The sequence below is a fragment of the Octopus sinensis genome, linkage group LG19 (genome assembly GCF_006345805.1).
Source record: "Octopus sinensis linkage group LG19, ASM634580v1, whole genome shotgun sequence".
Lineage (NCBI taxonomy): Eukaryota > Metazoa > Mollusca > Cephalopoda > Octopoda > Octopodidae > Octopus > Octopus sinensis.
The window spans coordinates 13507987-13525486 of NC_043015.1; the positions used below are offsets into that span (position 1 = coordinate 13507987).

General features: G+C 34.7%; 1 protein-coding gene across 1 annotated transcript in view; it reads left to right on the forward strand.

Moving 5' to 3' along the window:
• The window catches only part of LOC115222009 (organic cation transporter protein), a 55035-nt gene that overhangs the window by 3343 nt on the left and 34192 nt on the right, over positions 1–17500 (forward strand). Inside the window, exon 2 of the mRNA XM_029792121.2 lies at positions 10151–10397. Within this exon, the coding sequence (XP_029647981.1) occupies positions 10151–10397 (247 nt within the window). The remainder of the gene's footprint in view (positions 1–10150; positions 10398–17500) is intronic.

The following is a 17500-nucleotide window of genomic DNA, read 5'->3' on the forward strand; positions in this document are numbered from 1 at the left end:
TATAAGTTAACGATTGTATAAGTATAACAAGGTCATGAGTTGTTTAGCTAATTTCTGTTATGTTTAATAACCAAAATACTTAGAACTATTACACTCGATTCACGTCTGTATAGAGATAGTTATCAGATGATTCCGTTTTAGTCAAAACAAACTGGTAATTACCAAAAATAATGGAATATTATCTTAGATTCTAGAACAAATTTTCATGTTTACGTCAGGTTTAAGAAACTTAACCCTTAAGCGATCCAAAATTAAGCAATGGCTTTATTTAGAACAACTTCATGTGTCTCGTAGAGTTGTTTGTGGCATATCAAATTACTACAGATGCTTTTTATAGCAATACACAAACATATAAAAGAAATGGCATGTGCGTTGTTTTATGAAGTAGCAGACGGGCATATCTTCATCTACTAAAATATCATAATGATATATATACGCTATTCGTTTAAAAATATCCTAAACAAACTGGAAACATCACTGGAGCGCTCTGCATAACTTATTTCCTTGTTTATGCTAAACCTCATTTCAGCCCTGGTCGAACAAAATTCTTATCAAAGATATTTCAGCCGTGACCATCTAGTATGTATCCTATGTGCAGAAAACCTAGAACCATTTTATCCAGCTTTTCCTTTTCTAAGATTGTGAGATGTGGTTTAAGGGAGATTTGTTTGCTTTTTCCAGCAGGTGCACCAACCCCGTAACGGCTCCATTCATTCATGTGAATGCGTATGTGAAATTTATGGTGTTATAGGTATGTGGGATGACAAATAATTTTTTCAGGTGAGATAATAAATAGAGAACATATTCTAGGTACCGGGTTCTAAATGAACACTGACACTGATGTCAACATTGATGTTGAACCAGCTAAAAAACACTTTACAGTCATCCAGTCTGTTAGAAATAGCATCCAAATCTGACTTGAATCACACTATACATTTGTGGGATACTGAAGTGAAATAGCTTCAACCGGGAATCGAAACCGAGTCATACTGAATATATTAAAACTTTGCTTCATATCCGATTATTCTCTATAATATTGGTTCATTTTGATAAGACGAAAGTGTCCGATATTTAGAGGGAGAATTTAACAAGAAGATGCGATATTCTCGTCTTTTGCGCTGAGAAGCAGGACCCAATAAGAAAAAATGGTTTCTAATCTAAGCACAAGGTTGGTAGATTTGAGGGAGGGGCTTTTAGTCAATACCATCAACAAGTATTTGATTGGTACTTTAGTGTATCGACCCTGAAGCTGTGAAATATACAGTTAAACTCGGTTGCATTTGAACCTAGAATGTAAAGTGTCGGAACAAAAGTCGCTTGGCATTTTTTCGTCGATTTTGCCGGTTCGCCGCCTTAGTGGAATTCATTATATAAACATACATATGAATTATACGAATACACACACACACACACACACACACACACACATATATATATATATTATATATATATAGTGGAATCAATTATATGAATATAATCACTTAGAATCGAAACCTAATCGCGGTCTCGACTTGCTATAATGTTTGCTGAAATGAGAAACGTTGGTTTCAAAATTTTGGCATGAGGCCAGCAATTATGGGGAAGGGAGAAAGTTAATTACATCGACCCCAATGTTCAACTGGTACTTATTTAATCGACCCCGAAAAGGTGAAACGCAAAGTCGACCTCGGCTTAATTTGAACTCGGAACATAGACAGACGAAATGCCACTAAACATTTTACCCGGCCCGCTAACAATTTTGCTAGTTCTTCGTCTTAAAGAAATATTCGTTTCTTCTCTAGGAACAAGGCCAGAAAGTTTGGGGGGAGGGGCCAGTCGATTAGATCGATCCCAGTACGCAACTAGTACTTAATTTATCGACACCCCGAAAGGATGAAAGGCAAAGTCGACCTCGGCGGAATTTGAACTCAGAACGTAGCAGCAGACGAAATACTAAGCATTTTGCCCAGCGTGCTAACAATTCTGCTAGCTCGCCGTCTTAACTCAAAGAAATATTGATATACAAACTAATCAACGTTATTTAAAATATAGAATGGGCACATTGTGCAGATAATTTTGCTTGAGACACCTTTAGCAAGTGGGAATTGTCATGGTTAGAATGTTTTTGATCGTAGTTCTGTTCAATCAGGGCTGAACTACAGAGAATCAACAACATAAACAATGAATCTACCAATGCTTTTGAAACGATCGGCATTTTGAAATGGTTCAGCTATTTAAAGATTAACACAAGGACAGAAATTTGTGGAGGTTGGGGAGAAACAGTTGATTTATGTCGACCCCAGAACTTGACTGGTATTTCACTTTATCAACTGTGGAAGGATAAAAGGCAAAGTTAACTTTGGTGGGATTTGAACTTCGAACATGAAGAACCGTTAATATTGGGTTGTTAGGTAAATTCGTTTTTCTTTTTTCTTTGGGCATTCCATTGTCATATGTCTGAAATGAAATAAAATAAGATTATTTTTCATTTTAATTCAAGTAACATTGGAAAGGATTAAAAGGAAAAATAATTTTAAAAAACGCATTTTTCTGACAACCCAACAAAAAATAAATATCACTAAGCGATTCTGTCCTTTACACTCCTTCTCTGTTGTTTAAATAAGCATAAACTAGTGTTGTAGTTGTCGATCCGATTTCTGCTGCGAAATACGATAAAAATATAGATAAGCTTTTCCCGCTTACTTTCATTGACATAGCCTTGAAATATGTATTACTCTAAAACTGTTCATTGCGATTAAACACTTGCTTTCAATGAAGATTTTCACTTGTATCCTTACCACAGTAATAAGTCTCTTTTCCCCAATTCCAACCACCCAGGTATCTGCCCACGTTGTTATTCTCTCTCTCTCTCTCTCTCTCTCCCTCATCTCTCTCTCTCTCTCTCACACACACATACACACTCTCTCGCTCACTCATTTTATCTTTCTTTCTCTTTCTTACAAACCTTATTTCTTAGTAGTTACAAAAAACCTAAAATAGAACAATAGATTTCGTTGTTGTTGGTATTGATGTTATTTAGCCTTAGTTGTGTCCCGATCAACCAGTCTTATAGTGAAATGTATTTCAACTGTGATCATTCCAGCTGTGTTAGTGGTGGTGGTGGTGGTGGTAATAGTGGTTGTTGCTTAGCGATCATTCAGACCTATGATATAAAGTGTTCCATCCTGTACCCGTCAAACTATATTATTCAAAGTACGCTCAGTTGTTGTTTTTTTAAATAAAAGAGTGTGACTTGAGGGAGATTTGGCTACTATCTCATACAAATAAAGTGATGACTACGTAGAGAACTCTTTATTGGCGCCTTATGGATTAGGTTGATGTAGTAGGCAGTTCCACGAAATGTATAGCTATGATTGGTAGAGACACAGTCTAAAATTAACAAATGGAAATCAAGGGCAGATATCTATTTATAGTGAAGTTTAATTTCAGATAAACAAGTCTGTAGTTGTAAATAAGTAAAGGAAACGCATATGCTGTACATGCAATATTAAGACATTTTAACGTTAAGAAAAAAGTTTGAAGCGCAAACTATAAAACATATTCATATTTATATCGATTATTAATCATTCATTTTTATTGATAGCAGTTAATTATGTGCTCATGAGTACTTACAGTTGAAATATTCTTTTCTACTCTAGACACAAGGCCCGAAATTTTAGGGGAGGGGGCCTTTCGACCCGTCGATTAGATCGACCCAAGTACGCAACTGGTACTTAATTCATCGACCTCGGCGGAATTTGAACTTACATTCTGAGTTCAAATTCGCACCTTGTGCCTAGAGTAGAAAAGAATATTAACTATGCTGGTAACACGCACACACACACACACCACACACACACACACGCACACAAACATACATAAGTACATTAATCGACAGAAGTTAAAGAGTGACTCAAGGGCCGAAAGTTTCGTATATTGGCACTTGTCAAACTGCTTGATAAATGCCAATGCACGAAACTCGGATTCTGAGTCACTTTTGCCGTTTAATGATATATATATAATCATTTACTTGTTTCAGTCATTTGACTGCGGCCGTGCTGGAGTACCGCCTTTTGTCGAACAAATTGATCTCAGAGAACGTAAACACACCAACATCGGTTGTCAAGCGATGGTGGAGAAGAAGCACTGAAACACGCACACAAATATATATATATATATAATATATATATATATATATATATATATATATTATATATATATATATTATATATATATATATATATATATATATATATATATATATATATTATATATATTATATATATATATATTTGTGTGTGTGTTAGTGCTTATATATTCATGTTTATATCGATTGTTTTTATATATATATTTGTTTTCACAGTTCTATATGTTTGCAGTTGTAGTTTCCTAATTATATCACTACACACACATATGTGAGAGAAACTATATTAGAAAGATAGAGAGAGGAGAAGGGAGGGATAGAGAAGGGTAGGGTGAATGAGTGAGAGAAGAATCCACCCAGATACTTAACTGGGGCTTTAATTATCAGGCTTGAATAAATGAAAGATCAAGTTGACCTCGGTGTAATTTGAGCTGAGATTTGATCTGGGATTTGAGCTGAACGCGCAGTGGGCTGGAACGAATGTCGCAAAGCATTCTACCTGACGTTCTAACGATTTTGCCGATGGACTTCCTTGTGTAGGTGTATTGAGGAAAACGGGTTTTGGGAAGTAGGTCAGGAGAAAAAGCAGTACGCATGTTCCATTACTGGGTCTCCGAGATTGGTGGGAGGAAGGTATCCTTAAACCAGAAACCAGATCCGAATGCTTGCAACAACGTAAACACCGCTTAAGGAACCCAAAGTGCCAGGTGATGGTGTTAAACTTGGCGACAGATTAAGTCTGCCACCCAGGCAAGCTAGGGCAGGATTTGAACTTACAACCCAAAAGCCGGAATAAATAAGCAAGGTTTACGTTAAGGTTGTACGCAGGAGTTGGGCTCGTGAATTGCGGAGAGATCCATCAGAAATGAGAAACGTGAGCATAGGCATCTTAGAGTCCTGGGACATTGTAAGCCACTATGGGTAAAATACATCACTAAGTATTTTTAAAGTCCGGTTTATGTCGCAGAATATTCAATAACGGTATATGATCATTATTTTGTATCACTTCCACTACCTTTCTGTTTCCTCTTTCTTCAAAACGTCTTCTAGCATCAAGATGCCATATCCTTAAATATTTTCCTGGATTAAGTCCCTTAGTACTGCCACTGCCGTGAGCTTTTATGGATGACATTGCCCCTTTAGTGAAAACAAATAGAGAAGCAAAAATTTTCTATTCACAATTGCATGCGTTATTCCGGCAATGTCAGTTATATTCCAAAGCCAAAACATAATTGGTCTGAATATAATTAGGGACCAATTTAAACATTTCCACTTTAAAATTGGTGGAGGCTAGTTCATGATCAGGAAGTAGGCAATTAAGAGCCCTACCTTACTACCATCATACCATGAGGAGTACTGAGATGGAGGCTACACTGAAATAGGTGCTAGCAGCCATTGATAACTATGGTTTAGCGAGAAGATTTAAGTGTGGTATTGTCAACATGACCTTTTGCTGATGATTTTATGGCCATTCAGATCGCGCGAAATCACATTAAGAGTGGACAGAATAGAAATAAGGTTTCGCATGCCCTTGAGAGTATCTTGGTCTGCTACAGGTCTTAACGGGAACTGGAATGTACAGTGCCACTGCAAATCTCCAGCTTCCTTTTAAATTTGTTGACGGATGAGTGTAAAGTAGGAAAATTTTGCTGCCCTACAATGCTATAGAACTCGATAAATCCCATTGTTCGTGCGGCTCAGCTAGTAGTGTTAGCACAAAGGAAATGGAATATGAGACAAATTGTCGGGGTGATAGAGACTGTCCTAGAGATGAAATACGGTGAAGGTGTAGTACAAAAGATACCAATCAGAATGGGGCGTATACAGAACAATCAGTTATTCGACCAGAATAACAAAGCCAGTCTCTGAAATCGTGTCTGAAATAGTTGGATTGTTACAGCTGCACCAGATTTGATGTGATGGCTGCATGAATAACGGAAAGGAAAGCGTGCTACAAGTTGAGTCAAAAGAACGTGGATCACAGCTACTTGGCACTACAAGATGGAGTGACGTGTTGGAAAGTGTAGATATGGTTGTGACAAATCCGACAAATTATAAAGGGAGTGGACTACAATGCAAGCTGTATGTAAAATATAAAACATTGGTAGATGTGGACTAAACAACTTAATAAATAGAGTTGTTGAAAGAGAAACAGTTTGAAGTCACTCACGTTCCGGTGCCATGCATAAATTCATGCTATTTAAGCTTCCCGTTTTATTGTAACCAAACTTGTTTCTACAGCCATTAGCAACTGCTCAAAAGAGCAGAAACTGTCTTCCATATAGATCTCGTACAATTTTTGTGGGCTCTGATACTTAACCAATTATTTAAACAAAAATGTTCTGCTATATCTTGTATAACATTACCCACAAAGGTAATAAAAAAATGAATTCTCAGAAATACTGCTATTATCTAAATATTTTAGAAACATAATCGTTCGCTTAATTTCTCCTTGGGCTATAATCAGCAGTTCAAGACACAGTTCAGACAACCTCATTAAACTGTCAACAAACCTTAATTAATTGCGAACACTGTCATTTAATACTCCACCCCCTCTTATGCACTAGATCTTCAAGCAACACAGTTCACTCTTCCAAATGTCCCCAAATAGTCTTTTAAGATTGCTTACAGTTTGGGAAGATGATACAGCACATCTCATACTGAAATTACGATCAATTTTTAAGAATTGGCAATCAAGCGTATGCATTTCACTCCTCTTGATTTTGCAGAGATCTATGTTATAAGGAATATTAAACTTAAAACAAAATATTAAAAATGGTATCACCTACACAGTAGCTCAGTGTCAAATAGTTACATTAAGAAATCATCTAAAAATTATTATGCAACTCTTGATTTTAGTCCTAACATTCCATCAGTAACATTAGGAGTGATAACAAATTTTCTTTTACGAACTGCATTGAAAATCCATCGCTTTGTATTCAACTTCGAAGTTCGTCATGTATAGATTTTTTCTTTTGCGCCAATTTTTAAATCTTTTTCAGTCAAATTTAGAATGATTACAGAGTGGGAATGTTTATCAACTGCTGCTCTCATGCAAACAACTAAAATACCTTTGCCTTTCATAGTAGTAGATTCATCAATCATAATTGACATTTTAGATTGTTAGAAATTATATTTTTAACTGTTGTTTTTCGGATTCTGTTCACTATGTGGTCTGCTATATCTGCATATGACTAACGAGTGTTAAAGTTATTTTTCCTTCCTGACCAAAGTCGTGAGATATATTTGAGTAAGGCCTACTTTTGTGTAAAATAATATATACAGTTCTAAAAGCTCGACCAATTTTTGCTTCATTATTTTCCAGTGACGTATACACTGTATCTTCGATTAGATGTCTTTTCAGTTTCTCCATTGTTTTCCCATCTTTTGTACTTAAAAATCATAGTTCTTCAACTAATTAAGCTGGTTTACTATGTTGTGTCCCCATTCACTCACACATCTACATTAACACTGCATCACTCGTAAGACAAATGAACTTCTAGTGTCCATCCAATTTCACGGTTCACAATACAACCTAGATTTTCTATTTTTTAACCACTTGCAAGTGATACTCTATTTTTTCTTTTTATTTAAGTGCATTTCTGTCCAACAATTGGAAAGATCGGTATTTCTTTTGAAATACAGGGGACAGATAATTATCTTCGAGTAATATATCCCTCTTCACTGGCCGAATGTATTTCAATATTATTTACTTCTCCATCTTTTAAAATATTTATGTTAATATTTTACTTTACATTTCTATTGGATACACAAACCTAAAATACATAGCTATTTGATACTATTGAGATTTATACAATAAAATGTGTAGAAGGTTATTTTTTTTCAACTTGCACTGTTTTTGAGTAAAATCATCCACAATAAAATAATCATTATTCATTATTTAAGCTGAAAAAATTAACTGATAATCCCCGCTTTATCTCGTCAAGGTACATTCTAATCTAACTAATCTTAAACGAAATTCCTAATTAGGGGATACAGTAGAAACAATATTGAATTATAATTATATAGTATATAATCAAATTTAGGTCCACTGTAACTATTTCTAATTGAAGATTATATAGAACTGGTTTAAATACAAGCCGCGATAAGTTTCTCATGGCCAAAGGCCATTCCACACCAAAGGCTAGGTTAACCAGACTACACAAAGCTACAACGTGTACAGTCATTCTCACACAGAATGGTACACAGTTGAAATGGATTAAAATACAGGTTCTGTGAATACATTGTGCATGTACAACTAAAGTTATGCTGAGGAAAAAGAGCTACTTAGGTAATCTGAACACATGGAATGCTTAGAAAAGCTGCCCGTGTGAATTTTGAGAAATTTGAAGGATAAATAATGGCTGTAATTAAAATGCATAATGCAGCTTAAGATGTCCGTATGAGACAAATGATATGTTTTTTTTCATCTCTTAATGTAGCCATAAACTGCACACTCATCCATCACCAAAAATACTTTAAAAAGTCCATGAGACTCATGCTAAAATACGAATCTAATATTCTTAATCTCGTGCTTTTGATGAAGAGCCAAGCTGACTGCTTCTCCAACTCATCGGTAAGCAATTTTATGTGCGTGTTCACAGATTTGCTATCTGCAATCACAGGGATCTTCGAATACTTGTACTACAATAATAGGATGATGGAGCATTACCTAGACGGAGATGACATCATCGCGTTTGAGAGTATGTGAGAGAGAGGGAGAGAGAGAGAGAGAGAGAGAGAGAGAAAGAGGAGAGCATGAGTCAATAGTATTTCTATCATAGTATAGAAAAAGAATATAAGCTAATACAGAGTTGTGGTACAAATATGATGATTGGTTTCAAATTTTGGCACAAGGTCTGTGATTTGGGGAACGGGATTAAGTCGATTACATCGACCGCAATGTTCAACTTGTACTTATTTTATTGACCACGAAATAATGAAAGGAAAAGTTGACCCCGGTGGTATTTGAACTCAGAATTTGAACTCAGAACAAGATGGCATTTGAATTCAGAATATGAAGATGGACGAAAGATGGACGAAATACCGCTAAGCATTCTGCCAGCTCGACGCCTTACAAATATGATTATTGAAGATGTGAAACGGTTGAACCACACCTACCGTATTTGATGGCATAAAAGACACACAAGCACCCCAACTTCAGCCGCGCATATTCAAGGGAGAAACACGTTTTAATACTCTTTAACTTTTAATACAGACCCAACTTCACATATAGGACCCGAAGGAGGTATAAGTTATGACAATTTTGATTTTAAAATAAAGTGCGCATGCATGGCTGTGTGGTTAAGAAGGTTGCAACCAGTTCATACCATTTATATTTTTATGATCGATTTCTAGCGTGCTTCAATACTCATAATGGTTTGCTTCTTACAGGGAGACCATAGTGGGCAGTAATATTCAAACTGAGACTTGGCAAACGCAGAGAAGAGAAAGATGACGATGTCAGGATCTCTTGACTGGAAAATTCTAAGGATCCATAAGCACAATCGTCGGGTCATATTGACTTTATTATTGATGTGTGCACTTTAGCTTTAGTTGTTGTCTATAGTTACACCGAAATTTCTGATATTACTTGACTATAAGAAACTCTCCCGAGGGTTGAGAATATGGCTGTATGACTGTTTAAGTATATTTTCTTTTTCTAAGTAGATGAGCTCGATTTTTTCCTCGTTTAAGAATGTTTTTCTTTCATCGAATCACAGCGTATACAGTCTGAAACGGGTCATCTACTCCTCTGATAGATTTCTGGAGCTTAAAACCATCGGCAGAGACTTTTATTTCATGATATTTCCAATGCTATGTATGTAAATAATAAACCGAATCAGCACTCTGAGAACACCACTTATGCTCTCTCTCTCTCTCTCCTCTCTCTCTCTCTCTCTCTCTCTCTCTCTCTCTCTCTCTCTCTCTCTCTCTCTCTCTCTCTCTCCCTAACCGTATGTTTTATATATCTATCTATCATTATATTTATGTAACATTTTATGGTTGTACTTTCTACAATTTCAGATGCCGTATTCCGAATCTATCCAACGACACCTATGATATTCAGAATGATTTTCACCAATCTCTGATAAATAGGACGATACCATTTACCGTAAAGGACGGTGTGGATGTGATAGACAAATGCCGCATTTACTCTCCATCCCAGAATATTTCGTACGATGAGTACAATCGCCCGATAAATGCCAGCTCAATGAAATGTCAGAGCTGGGTTTATGACAAGTCAGTTTTTGAGAGCACCCTGGTGACTGAGGTATAATTCATTTATATATTCTTCTTAAAATTTAGTTATTGCTTTTATCGATGCTTCAAACCATTCTTCAAACCATTCTTATGTTTGTTTCAACATAGTGTGTAAGAGTATTATTTTATTGAAGACAAGGAAATTGTCAACGAAAATATTGTATGTATTATATACATGTTTGATTAACTAATCCAAGAAAAGGTATTTATTAATATTTCTACCAATTTCTCCGTATGTGAGTGTGTATGATTGCGTATGTAAGCAAACTGCATGTAAATAAAACTTTACACTTTTGATCTATGATTTTACGAGATATGTGCATGTATTTATATATGTACATATATGGGTATATATATGTATTTATACATACATATATTCATATATTAAGGCATATTTATTTTTTTATATATATACACATGTATATACATACATATATATATACACATATATATGCACATATATATATATATATATATATATATTATATATATATATATATATATATATATATATATATATATGTTCATGTATGTATATACATACATGTATGTGTATATACCGTACATGCAAGTGCAAAAAAAATACATTTTAACCCTAAAAAGTTGCTACCAATATGTATAAGATTTGGAAAACTAAAATAATTGACAAACCGAAGTAGACTACGTAATACTGTGCAAACCTTTAATCTGATATTGCTTATAAACAATAATCCAAAAATTAAAATAATATATACCTACATATATTCATATATACAAACGTATATATATATATGTGTGTATTATGTAATTTGATATATTTAGAAATCTATCTATCTATATATGTGTGTGTATACACGCACTCACACACACACCACACACACACACACACACACACACACACACACACACACACCACACACACATATATATATATATATTTATATGTGAACAGATTTATGTATGTATATATATATACAGTGGCCTACAATATTTTATAGCCAGGATAATTCAATGCAACGTAATAACTTCGAGAGAAATTATTCAAAATTAATGAATTTACGGTTTTCATTCAGTTAGACATGCTTTATTAAATTGTTGAAGTATATCTAAAGTGAATGCCAGCCGAGGCAGCCTTTGAGTTTCCAGCTCACGCCTCCCGCCCCGTATAAAGACTTACACAGCAGACTCAAGTGTGCCTTCTCCATGAAAACGCTACCCAGGGCGGACAACCTCCATTGCTCCCCTTACCTATGCTATTGTAAGGTTTAAGCAACACATTTCAGTGATTCGTTTCCATGAATTATATTTCAAGCTTGTGATACTTTGTTGGTATGATCTGAAGTGATATCTTCTAGAAAATGAATGGTCTTAATTGGACCTTTTACAAATATTTGACATTATTTGGTGGAGGTGGATATTGAATCGTCAGCACGCCGGGCAAAATACGTAGCGGCATTTCGTCCGTTTTTACATTCAGAGTTCAAATTTCACCGAGGTCGACTTTGCCTTTCATCCTTTCGGGGTCGATAAAATAAGTACCAGTTGAACACTAGAGTCGATGTAATCGACTTACCCTCTCCAAAATTGCTGGCCTTGTGCCAAAATTTGAAACCTGTATATATTAATGGTGATGCTCAGCATGGCCATAGCCTTCCATAACAGAATAATAGAATAGAATAACGATTCTCTTTGCTGCATTCCTTGACCACCAGGAAGCTTTTTCTGACATCTGAGAAATCTTCACTCGGCAATATCTTTCTGGAATCACATTCTCAAACATCATATTCATTGTTTGATGGGTAGTAAACGAAATCTTTAGTTATTCTTCAATAAACATCTGCACCTTGACAACAGGCAGCAACTTGGATGCCGTAAAATGTTTTACATTGGTATCTCTTTTGCCCAATTAGTATATGTTGTTGTGTATAATCAAATTAAAGTTATAATTAATGCAAAGAGATAAATTCCTATAGGCACCGGCAGCAAAAAAGAGAAAACGTGTCTAATTAGAAACGAAAGTAAAAAGGCAACTGATGGCTATAAACATTTCATAGGCCATTTGTATGTGAATGTGTATATACGTATATATATATATATATATATATATAATATATATATATATATATAATATATAATATATATATATATGTGTGTGTGTATGCATATCTATATGTATATTGATATAAAGTCATGCGTATGTAATTTATATATATATATATATATATATATATATATATAATATATATAGATATATATATATATATATATATATATAATACATACATATACGAGTGAGTGGACAAGCGAAAGAGAAGGCACTCAACACATTCAGTATAAGTTGCATGTATTATTATTTAAAGCAGTTCGACCCAGCTCCATGCGACATGGTGTTGTTAAAGTGATCCGCCTTGACCAATAGTAACCTATTTTCCGGTAACCATCTTAGACTTCCTGCGTTTCTCCATTCGGTAATCTAAGCCTGGAAGAGACGAGTTTCTTTTGAGGCCTTTAAGTTACATGGAGCCAAATCAAACTGTTTTAAATAATAATAAAAATAACACAACACAACAACAACAACAACAATAATAATATTAATAATAAAAATAATAATAATAATAATAATTATATATATATATATATATATATATATATATATATATATATATATATATATATATATAATATATTATAGTTATTTTATGTATATTTATGTATTTCATACATGTATTAGTATATTTTGACATGTGAAAAACTACCCGAAACAACTGACGCCGACAAGTTTTACTTTTGTTATATTCACTCCTTTTATTGATGTAAACCTTCTTCCCTTACAGTTAGAACCTAGTTTTAGTTGACATATCCATATTTCCGTAGAACATATTCTGACACCAACCAAAAACTTTTGAATATAACTATGTCGACGTAAATTATGTCGAGTTCTACTTTGTGACTCTTAGATTTCATCCTTTACCAGAATGAATACTGCGACCCAGTATTCGGTGTCTTTTACGGAGTGGCTATGATGCCAGCCTGAGACTGACTTCCTTTGTCCGTTTTTCTCATCAATGTTAGAGGTTATAAAAGGCCATGTGTGTACCATTCCTCCTCTGGCTAATATTCTGCTAGATACTGTCTTCAGTTTCTCTGTTGATTTCTATCAAAGTTCAACAAATGACTATGTCGCTCGCAGTATTTATACGAATAACATTTTTCTTTACCAAGATTGTACTATTATTACATAGAACCCGTTACACATATGCATTACAAAGTTCATTATCATATTGAAACACCATACCTACTTGCCTGATGATGTGAAACAGATTAATTACAATGGCTAGTTCTTGTGTTTTCACGCTGAGATGGAATCTAAATGAGCAGAACATATCTCCTTGTTGTTATAATGATGAGGATTAAATGAGGCAATGGAATCCAAAGCAGGCGATACTGTTACCACCATTTGACTTTATACACACATGTATCAGAAATGCATAACTATATACATAAAACTGTTAATAATGATACGTATTTACGTATAAATATGTAAATATGTGTCTGCATGTCTGCATAGTAATCTGCATGCGATTATGAAGAACAAATTAGTCTTTACTAACTTTAAAGAATATGGATAACTATAAACACACATATATATATATAACATTATATACATGTGTGTATTTATATATATATATGTGAGTGTCACACAAGTGTGCATGAAAGAGTGTGTGAATGCGAATTAATGTTTTTTTTATTTCCTTTTATACTTGCAGATGATTCTTCAGCAGATCGTTAAACTGCCAATCTTGGTTTCATTTCTCTCAGGTATTTCAGGTCTTCACGACAGTGATGACAAACAACGATATATATATTTATATATATATATATAAAACAATCACATAATATCTTATAATTTCACGAATCGCTTATATCGTTCAGTGTGTTGAGAAACATTCATGGGGAGACGTTCGGGTTAATTTAGCTTATTATTGTTTTATTTTATGTATATTATGATCGATATACCTGATCATTTGTTATATCTCCTTATTCGGCTGTCCGTCGCAAGTTCTTGTTCTTGTTCAGTAATGATCTATAGCAGGTTTACATGTGGGCTACCAGGCCTATTCTTGATCTGCAGCAACGATGACATTTGGTGCAGGTGAAACTACTTGAAGCAACAGAGAAGTGACGCCTCTCATGTTCTCTTTCGTATTATCTCTGTTGTTTCTCCTCAGTGGCTGGAATCGTAAGCTTCAGCATCGGTACCATTTATCGCGTTGCAGGGTCTTCTCCCAGATGTCTGGGAAGATGCCAGAGTTCTTCACATGACTCTTCAGCACATCCCTCTATCACAAACTTTGGACACCACGGCTCCGTCAGCATAGAAAAGTGCCTTCAGGAGCGTGTCACCACCCCCATCCTGCAAACATGTCCTGCCCATTGCAGCTGCGATTAGGTAATGAAGGTCCGTCACGATAATGACGACAAACAACGATACACACACAACAATCAGATAATATCTTACAATCTGTTTTACATGACCTATTCCTTAAACTGATAATGTGTTTATTTATCATGGAACTAAATAAAAAGTCTGAATGAAAACGACCAAATGAAAATTAATAAGTTCTTATCGTTCATAGCCCTGTTTTTTCGGCTTCCATCAAGCATTTTCAAATGGTCTAATTGACATTTGACCAATAATTCTAATCTTTACTATGTAAAATATTTCAAAACACAATAAAGAAGATTATTTAATTGTCTTTTGGAAGAATTTGGTGGTCACCATGGAGAGATACTACTGTATAATAAAGTGATAGAGACGGTTGAGCAAAGGATCTGTTCTTCCTGATGATTGTTGCCAGATACAAAATATTTCCTTAATGGCAGAAAATTAAAAATATATAATCATTCTTAGAGACAAGAGTGACTTCAAAAATTTGCATTTTAGCACATATTTCAACATAGTAAGACGAATTATATAAATATTGCATGAGAAGGCAAAGAGAAAAACTTGACAGATGATCTCTTCCAAAAGTTCTTTTGGAATGAAATTAGCTTTGTAGTTATCACAATTTCGTAAAAATGATTTCACAGAGTTTTTAAATATTAGAATATGCCAAATGAATTTGATGAGCTTACTTCAAACGCAAACCATAATATTGCTGAAGAATTTGCAATATTTTTAGAAAATACATTGAGTCAATATCACAAGTGATGTTAATATTTCTTTCTGCAAAGGCGGTGAGCTGGCAGAATCGTAAGCACGCCGGACATAATGCTTAATAATATTTCGTCCGTCTTTACGTTCTGAGTTCAAATTCCACCGAGGTCGACTTTACCTTTCATCCTTTCGGAGTCAATAAAATAAGTACCAGTTAAATCGACTTACTCCCTGCCCGAAATTGCTGCCTTGTCCCAAAATGTGAAACCAATATTTCCTTCTGAAATAGATCGCTTTTTTCCTCCTCTAGTTGGCTTTTCTATTCGTTGGATAGCTTAATTTAATATTGCTGACTTTACAGCTACAGTTAATTGATTTTACAAAGCAATATTGTTTTACAATCGCACCAAAACCGTGATATGTGGAGATTATTGAATTCTAACAAGTGTCCACAATTCAAGACTGTTGACCATCTCATATTTTGGAAATTAAATTTGTGTATAACATAAATCGTATTACATCCAAATGTAAAAAAGTTACTAACAATCCTCTCGATGTGTTTAGCTATTAGTAATTAGGGATCTGATTACCCCAAAAATGGTGGGGATGCACAATATCAAGTTTTACACTGATTTCTCACAGATTTTTATTAAATAATTACCTCTTTCTAAAAACATTTTTACTATATTTCTTCGCTTATTAAAACTTGAGGTCACTCTTTTGTGTAACACACTCACACATCGAAAGCTCTCGACTAATGCAAATTGGTTTGTCATTCACCCACTCTATGATATATTGCATAAAGTGAACGTTGTTCTAGATGTAACCTGTCTTCGATCGCGCAGGTTTGCCTTTTCCCAACAAGACTATTGATGACAAGTAAGACACCTTGGCTAAAATCTTCAATTCTGTCTTCAGCAGAGTTGTTGGCCAGAAATTGTCAATGATGTCATAAACCCTTATTCACGTCCATCTTCAGTAGCGTCACAATTCACCGGCTCACTCTCTCCCCGTTCTGCTTCCATTTGGAGAAATCTTCTGACAAGACACTAGGAAACAAGTCTGGCATATGTATACGAAAACTTCATATGGCAGACCACACAACGCTGGCGTGAACTTGTGTATATTTTATCAAATACAGACTAAACTTTATTCATAGCTATTATTTGCTATACCTGGGACGTAGGATGAGCATTTTCAGCAGATGTTACCGATTTTAATTACACTATATAGCAAGAAGTCTACTTTAATTCACTTAATAACAAAATGCAATTTTGCATTTAACAATACATTTTATCCTCCGTCCTAAGTCTTCTTTCTATTTCTAGTTTTGTTGGTTAATGATATATACAAATCCACACACATACACACAAACGAACAAAAAAAAACTTATTCACGTATAACAAAACTCATTGGGATCCTGTTAATGCTCACTTATTTGCAAAACGCCGCTCATGAGCACACGTGTGTATGTCTATCAGTGTGGTATGTGTAGAGACTGTGTGTTTTGTTATTGTGACTTAGCACCAATCCAGCCCTGAGGAAGAATACATAAGATCAAAGATATTCTGGTCATGACCATTCCATCTTATTTTAAGAAATTTTTCTATCAATGACTGCATTATCCAACGTATCCTTCCTATATTTTATGAGTGTAAGGTGTGATTTGAAGCGAAATTAGGTTTATATTTCCAGCAAGTTGAACGATAACGTAGGTGCTGCGTCATGTGGTGGTTGCTGCTGTTTGGCTCCAGTTATGGCTTAAACGAGCAGAAATATAATCAAACGTGTTCTAACTATGACCATCTCGTTTTCTTTTTAATATCAGGTACATCTTTGTTAGATGATAGAGCATATTTGAGAGAATTTGGCTGCTATTTCTAGCTGTAACGAACATGTAGAAGAGTATTTCGTGTATTAAGTGGTGACGTTGATAGTGCTTTATGCATTTGTATATAAATTGTGTTGTTATTATT